General features: G+C 38.3%; 1 protein-coding gene across 7 annotated transcripts in view; it reads right to left on the minus strand.

Annotated features, from left to right (window-relative positions):
- ksr1a (kinase suppressor of ras 1a) overlaps nucleotides 1-8,322 on the minus strand; it is a gene marked incomplete at its 3' end in the record, with an annotated part of 33,179 nt that extends 24,857 nt beyond the window's left edge. For 2 of the 7 annotated variants that reach the window (XM_079599395.1, XM_079599394.1), the window contains exon 1: nucleotides 4,736-5,250. In XM_079599395.1, coding sequence (XP_079455521.1) covers nucleotides 4,736-4,939 — 204 coding nt within the window. In that variant the 5' untranslated portion in view covers nucleotides 4,940-5,250. Of the gene's footprint in view, nucleotides 1-4,735; nucleotides 5,254-6,644; nucleotides 6,714-8,012 lie in introns of those variants that run through there. The other 5 variants (XM_079599402.1, XM_079599397.1, XM_079599400.1 and 2 more) reach the window with 5 other exon arrangements.
- Between the last annotated feature and the right edge of the window lie 409 nt (nucleotides 8,323-8,731).

An 8,731-nucleotide genomic window follows, 5' to 3' on the forward strand; every position in this document is an offset into this window, starting at 1 on the left:
TCTGATGGCTACTTCCAGCAGGAGAACGCGCAATATGGACTAAAATCTCTGAGGAACGTTTCCAGCACCTTGTTGAATCTATACCATGAAGAATTAAGGCAGTTCTGAAGGCAAAAGAAGGTCCAACCCGGTACTAGCAATACCTAATGAAGTGGCCGGTGAGTGTATATGATATTCAGGACTAGAGTTCATGGCTTGTCTTGATTGTGTCTTGAACAGACATTAATGCAACAGCTGGCAAACCTAGAGGAGATGAGGAAGGTTTTTTGAAAATGTGCCTTAAATGAAAAACAAAAAAGTGTGATCTGACAATCTGGCCATGAAAGAACACTATTTAGACTAAACAATCATCATATTACATGATTGCTGCCATGCACGATAACAGCTCCTCATCAGGCCTCAGTGACGCAGCTCGGATGCGCTGGAGAATATCTAGGGAAGAGACAGCCACGAGTAATGATGGAACATCTCTTACCTGCTCTGCTTGGCTGAATCTGTCGCCCCCCACTCCATTCCCAGTCTATTGGGAGCCCTCAAACAGGCGCAGGCTGATTGGCTGGCACTCTCCCCCCCTCGCTCATCCTCTTCACGTCATTATTTTCTTATTTAACAACCAACCCTGAAAACGCGTAGGGAGGAAGACATCTAAATATAGCCCCAGCCACGACAGCACACGACACCAATGCACTGCAAAACTCTCTCAAACATCACTGCGGGGGGGGGAGCCCAGACTGATGAGGGCTTCAACAGCTGACCGTTTAAGTCCGCAAAACAGAAACCCTCTGGAGCCAAAGCTAGCTCTCCTTTTTTACCATCAACAAACGTGTTTATCCACAGAAAGATTGAGGATCTCTGCATATAAGTAGGTCACTGCTTTCCTGAGACGGCATCTCATGCTGTCGGAATCAAACATCACAGTTCATCAAAATCTGCACAAAGAGAAGATGTGAGGAGACATACGAATCTAACTCTGGAGGACACGCACAGTCCCACAGCAGCTGGGGAAACAACTGCTGCAGGAGTAACATTCCCTAGTCTTGAAGAAAGACATAGTGTGTGAGCTGGTTTGGTTTGATTATGAAATCAATGATTTAGCAAATTTCACATATTTTTAAAAATGGAACACAATTACTATCAACCTAGCAGGGTTATTATCATTAACTAAAACAATATTTACAAAATTGTACATTGAAATAAAGCTGAAATAAAGTAAATATTACACGTTGTAAACCCTAATGGTTTGAGTAGGGTAAACTTAAATGAAACAAATTAGTTCGATCAAATTAACTTTTGAGTATTTAGAACTTACTTTTCTTTTGAGTTCACAAAACTGACACATTTTAAGTAATTAGAATTGTTTCATTGCTTTGAGTTTTATGAACTTGTTTCTTTTAATTAGACAAACTTAAATTTAACTGAAACTAGACTGGGATTTCTATTTCCCCATGCACATATTTTGCCTTGACACTCAAAAGGGAGAGTAAATGCTAAAATGAAGTGTTATTTAATGTTTTTTTGCGCAAGATTAATGTTAAATGGGAGATTTAGTGGGAGATTTAAGAGGGAGATTAGTAGTGTTTAATGTTTTGATGTTAATTCAGTAGAGTTTATGTTATGGAAGGTTTTTTTTTGTGGGTTACCATCATGGTGACGAGTGGAGCATGAGCTTAGAGAACAGATTTGTGTAAAATGTTTTAATTTTAAATTCTTAATTTGTATATATTGCATATCTGCAATATATATTCACACAACAAAATATTCTGGGTCCCATGAAAATGTTGTGATAATGATCAAAAATACTGATAAAATCCCAATATATCCCAAAATTTCTCCATGTCCCGGTTAATGTGGAAATAAATCGCATTATCGAAGTAAAAAGGGGTTGCGTTCACCGTTTCATGCTGACCCTAACACTAAAATCTGACTGGTTGATAGCAACGTTGTTCCAGTATCAATAATAATGTTTATCCAGGAGCACGTCCTACTTGCGCAAACCAGCGAACCAAAGTCTATGCAAAATACGAATCGGGAAAAAGTGCCGATCAGCAGTACGGCAGCCGCAGGAGAGAGTGAGAACATTCGGTCAAACATAACCACTTCAGCCGGAGAGACCGAGAATAATTATCTCCTGGCCAGAGTGGCGAGCTGTTAAAAAAAGACGTGAAGTGGTGTTATAAAGAGCTTTCAGTGAGAATCTAACGCGAGTTCAAGCGTCTCTTGATTGCACTGAAGTGTACGGAAAGTGGTGGGGGTCTGAATGTGGCCACTTCAAATCTGTTGTTCTGTACAGGAATTAACAAGCATCCAGGGCCTGTTATACTGCCTGAGTATTGACGGGCTCCATCTGTCCCTCAGAACGACGCTCGCAACATCAACCTGTTCAGCTGGGTTAAACAGGTACTGGCTGCTGAGCAGGGAGGAAACCGGAGCTGCATACCTGAAATATGAGATTGACCACCTAGTATTTATTGCAACTAATCAAAAACATGCCCCGAAGGAGGGAGATGCAGTCAGAAAGATCTGCAATACATAAAGAGGAAGCAGGTCAAGCAATCTCTCCCCGGTGGTGACTCCACCATTTCCTGTAGGCCCAGTACTGACTGATTTGGAACACAGGTAACATTCGACTTCCTGCTAGAGCAGGAAGCAGAACTGAAGAGTCAGTTTGCTGTTCTTTCACTAAATTGTTCTATGATTTCTGAAGGATCATGTGACACTGAAGACTGGAGTAGCGGCTGGTGAAAATTCAGCTTTGCATCACAGAAATGACTTATATTTTAAAGTATATTCAAATAGAAAACCATGATTTTAAATTGTAATAGTATTTTTGACCAAACAAATGCAGGCTTGATGAGCATAAGAGACTTCTTTCAAAAACATAAAAAGATAGTAATGTTTCCAAGCTTTTGAACGGTACTCTGTACACGCACCCACACACACACACACACACATATATATATACGTGTGTGTGTGTGTATATATATATATATATATATATATATATATATATATATATATATATAGGCTATATATATATATATAGCCTATATATGTATATATAAATGCACACACACACACACACACACTATTTATATAGTGCTAAATCAGGAAGCAGAACTCAGTCTGTTTGCTGTTCTTTCCCTAAATTGTTCTAGATCTTTATCTTTGGTAGAAAAAAATGGCCTATACTCAAATAGAACGAACAATATTGGTTATCAATACATTTTAGATTGTTTTTTTTATTTTTTTTTTACTTAACAGTATTCTTTATATTGAATATTTAATTGTGCATGCTCATTTCCCTACATTTAGATTACATGTAACACTCTATTAAATTATTATTTATCAACACTATTAAATTTAATATTTGGCAAGTCTGAAAATGAATATCTATTTTTCATACTGTACATTGTATATACATTATGTTGTGATGGCTCAATTCACTTCTAGCATTTCATTTAATTATTTTAGTTTTTTCCCCCCCATTTATTTAGACAATTATTTTTAGAATGTTAATAATGTTATGCTCGCACAAATAAAATGGTTAATCATAATGGTTGACCAAAAATATGTCGTCAAGCCTCTTCTTGAGCTTTAAACCCCAACTTAGGACTAATTTCCTTTTAGATCTTGGAACACAGATCCATAACACTTCATAAAACCTCTGAGGATCTCAAAAACAATCATTCTGGTGCATGCGGTCACGTTCTCGCCCAATACTCAAACTACAGGCCCTCCGGGGCTGTTTGCACACCATCCACCCCATGGCTGTATTGATTCCTCATTAATTACCCATACCGGTGGAGCAATGGGGCACTTTCCAGGTGGAGCACACATCAATAATGACACCTAACCGCCAATGTTGTGGAAGTTAGGGTGAGACGTTATCGGCAAAACATCACACACAGAGCGGCCGACAGTCCAGTGAAGGCCTTTACTGTCAAAAAATATCAGGACTGCTTCGGGAATGGAGATGCTGCAGGAATGCTGTGCTTTATGCAGAATCTCACTGCCAAGAATATTTCACCTAGTCAACAGAACCAGGTCAAATAACCCCCCACTGGGTTAGTGTGCTGTGAACTCCACACATAAGCCAGATCTCAATGTTTTCCCTTACAGAAATGCACCATGGTATTTGTGGTGTTGTTCTTTAGATTGTATTGACATGTACTTGTCAACCCTGTACAAAATGATGACCACGGTGCTTCCAAAATAGCATTATTTCTACAATAAAGAAGTAACTTAGTATTTCTCACTACTGCACACTAAAAAATAAAGGTACTGGCTGTACCACTTTATCAAATGTTGCACTGCTATTGTGCTGCTATATGATTACCATATTCAACCATTGTGATATTTACATCCAAGCCTACCCCAGAAACCCTAGTATTGTTATCATGCTACCTTGTCATGGTAATAGCTACTGACATTTGATTGGTGAGAGAGGTTTAAATCTCATCCCTGTGCGTTTCTAAAAATATAGCATTATAGTAGTGTCTAAATTCCATTGTATTACCATGGTACCCTGTGCACACATGGTAATACCATAGTACTTTTTTGTTAAGGATATGGTCAATTGCAATAAGGGGGGTTCGTTCCAAGCCCCGTGCGCATCTATATTGCACCACAATAAACAGCTGCAGTGCAAAAATAGGAAGAAACGGATAAAGCGCGCGCGCGAGAGCGGATCCGTTCTTTCATGACGCTGCACTTCGGCCCCTCTCGTCGTTATTACCTCTAAAGTGCGGATCTCCTGCTGTGTGAGATCGTTGGACGCCGCGCATTTGGTCCGGAGCCCTTGTAAACTGGAGATGGAGATGTCGATCATGTTCTGGATCAGTTCGCACTGGTGTAGCGCGGCCATCTCTGCGCCACCGCTGCTGTCCCTCTGTTCATCACTCTCCTCCACCATCATCAGCCCCACTCTAACACCATCCATCCCACTGCATCGGGCTCGGCGTGGATGGAGAGATGAGTGCAACTACAAATAACAATACAATCCACATGCACTACTACAGACGCATGCCATCAGACTGTCCGAACAGGACAATAGAGGAAGTCTATACTGGGATCCACAAGGGAGATGTGGTTCAAGGTAATCCCAAATCCAAGTGCGCTTTTTGAAGCCCGTCGTGCGAGATGCGCGTTCTGCTGTGAGACTCTGCTGCTCACTGTCTGTCAGCTGTGGGAAACATCGGACGACGCGGTGCGCGCTGGGAAATGAAGTCCGTGCGCACATGTCTGTAGGCCAATGCACGAACGATAGATAGATAGATAGATAGATAGATAGATAGATAGATAGATAGATAGATAGATAGATAGATAGATAGATAGATAGATAGATAGATAGATAGATAGATAGATAGATAGATAGATAGATAGATAGATAGATAGATAGATAGATATTTAATATTGGCCTACATTTTTATGTATTATAATATGTATGTAACATTATAAATATATTTTGGTTTATATATATATATATATATATATACATATATATATACTTTTTTTTTTTTTATTAAAATTTTTTACCATGTATTTTTGCTTTGCTAACTCTGATTCTGAACAGTTTAAAAAAACAAAAAACAATTCAGGATTAGGAAAAGTGATCGTGAGCCAATTATCAGCCAATAATTGTTTTAACATTCACAAATAACATTTTAGGTTTTTGACAGATATTACATTTGTTTTGTGTAGTAATTATTTTCTTTATGTATCGCTAATTTTGTGTAAACATAACCAAAGATTTGTTTAAGGTGCAATTATGTTTTTTTTAAATCAATAAATAGAAACATTTTATATTATTATTGTGATTTCATTATAACCCTGTTCACCAGTAATGCCTTTCCAAAACACATTCAGTCCATTACAGAGGACACTGAAGAAATCAGTGTCTTTGAAAACTCATCAAATGTTTTTGAATGAAACTATTGTAAACCAATTAAATACTAATGATGAACTGCAAAATAATCCTAATCCTAAAATAATCCTGCAAAATAATCCTAATTTCTCTTTCCATAAAATGATATTTTCAGATCAGATATTTTTAAAGCCCCCCCAAAAAATTCCCCATCTAAAACTTCCAGAAAGTTCTCCTTACGATACACCAGGACTTCAAGCTCTCTGAGAAATAAAAAGGAGGATATTTAATATCTCTGCAAATCTGGGCACATTGAGGCATTGTTGAGATCTCTTCTGAAACTTCAGAGGAGACGTGTGCAACATTAGAAGGCCTTTTTTCCTCAGGAGACACATCTGTGAAGCATGAGACTTAAACAAAAAGCCACATTTGTTCTAATTGAACTTAATTACTGTTTATGAAAAACAACGGCGATATTAAAGAGATTTCATCTGTGGTTTTTCTTTCCTTAAGGCGTCCTCGGCTCAAACAGAGGGCCTTTCACATCTTAGGGATTGCAACAAATGAAAATGGAAATTCACCCTTTTCACCTTGTACTAAACTGTGTTTCTCCGTATGAGCACGAGCTTGCTTAATCACATTTATTAAAATAAAATAAAAATGTTGGGGGGGGGGGGGGGGGTATGGGGGGTGTTAGAAATATTTCTCATCTCAATGAGGGTGTGATGTTCCCTCACATCAAACGCTCAATCTGACTGCTGAGTCACTCTCCAAACCTCACCTCCTCTTCCATCTGTCCTCCATCTCACTCTCTCTCTCTCTCTATCCTTCCATCTGTCCTCCATCTCTCCATCTGGGTGCTGCATAACACTCTACGTCCTCCCCAACACACATCTCAGTGACAGAGCATTATTCAAAGTGTCCGCTGAGGCCCGGTTTGCAAGGACGGATTATATAGTCCAAATAGTGTGAGTGAATGTCCAAACTACGAGAAAGTCATCGCAATTGTAAATATATGAGAAATAAAGTCGCAGTCGAGTAAAATAAGGCCTCAAATTATACATCATGAGTGTAATGCATTGAAAATGAGATATCATAATACTGTATGTCATTCTTTGCTTTCACAAATCGTGACAATATAGTATTGATTTGATCTCAATCTGCATAGCTGATTTGCAGGTGTTGTTCGTTTAGGTATCTGATACAACTTATGCACAGTTTTCCCTCATCTCACATTCAGCAGACTGACTCAAATAATTCATTGTGATGTATCAGGATTACACTTACTGATTTAGCAGGTGATTTTATCAAAAGCAACTTAGAAATGAGGACAAACACAAGTAATATAATTAAGGAGTCAGAGCAGTACACATTTCAAAGGGGTAGTTCTGCCAAAAATTCAATTCTGTCATCATTTACTCATCTGTCGTTTCAAACCTGTATGAGTTTCCATCTTCTATATATGAAACAGAAAAGAAGATAATTTGAAGAATATCTGTCTTTGTTTATATGCAGTGTTGCTTTAGTATTATTTATATACTTTTATATTTATGAATGCTTTGAATTAGCTTTCATTTTTATATGTTCAGTTTTCATTTTTAGTTTACTTTTAAGTTTGACTAATTTCATTATGTGCTTTTGTCATTTTTATTAGTTCAAAAAAATTTGTTTCTTAATTTGCCAAGACAACATTTCAAATGTCCTAAGAAACACACACACACACACACACACACACACACACACACACACACACACACACACACACACACACACACACACACACACACACACACACACACACACACACACACACACTTTATTAAAAACTTTATTTTTTTTACAACACTGATACAATGAAAGACAATGGGTTTCCAAAACAACATTTTACCTCATTGATTTTTATTGTAGCCTACAGGCCAAAAACATTTTGTATGAGACATTCTTTTAAGAATTTTCTTTTGTGGCCTGCAGAAGAATAAAGACGTATAGGTTTGGAACGACATGAGAGTGAGTAAATGATGGCAGAATTGTCATTTTTGGATAAACTATCCCTTTAAGAGTTATCTAGTAGTACAAAGCTAAAGCAGACGTTTAAGTAGAGATCAAAATAAAAAAAATAAAAGGTGTCTAAATGTCAAATTTCTCTCACCAGTTAGAGTGTCAGGTGTACATCTGCTCCATGCTGATGACCACAGGAAACCCATGCAGACTGAAGAATCTTTATTACCGTAACCACTTCCAAAGCTAGCATGGCAAGCTTAGTGTTGTTCAGCTAATCTTACTGCATTCTTAAGACTCTAAGAATTAAAAAAACATTGTATTAAAGTAAATCAAGTTCTAAACTAGGACTAGGTCATTTATGTGAGAAAGTTTCAGAAAACTAAGCCAAAAAAACCCTAACAAAGTACTACAAAGTGCAGCTTCCACCTGGTGACGGTGTCCTCAGATACTGACACTCTATTGGTCAGACTGAGGAATCCCTTCCTAGGATACAGCAGATTAAATTGGATTGTGGGGGATCTGATGGCAGAGATCATCCGTGACACAGGCTTTCAATAAGTACCTGACTGACACGTCTTTTCAGTCAGTCTTCAGACTGTTTGTGTCTGTGGGGCAGGTGTGTGCTTTTGTTCTATTTTTGTTTTGTGAGATCAGATTTGAGATTATTTTAGAGACCTAGGTAAAAAGGCCACCAGTTGCAGGATCCGGAAGTGGTGCATTATGGGGCTTTGAGGTAGACAGGCATGGCTATAAATAAATCACAATCTGCAGTCACCAGACAATGAGCAGAAACACACTCGGACACGTGAGCACCCACAGCTAGCTCTCTCTTTCTCTCTCCCAGGCCCTACAGGTATTTAGGCTGTG

Source organism: Phoxinus phoxinus, assembly GCF_949152265.1.
Source record: "Phoxinus phoxinus genome assembly, chromosome: 23".
Taxonomy (NCBI): Eukaryota; Metazoa; Chordata; class Actinopteri; order Cypriniformes; family Leuciscidae; genus Phoxinus; species Phoxinus phoxinus.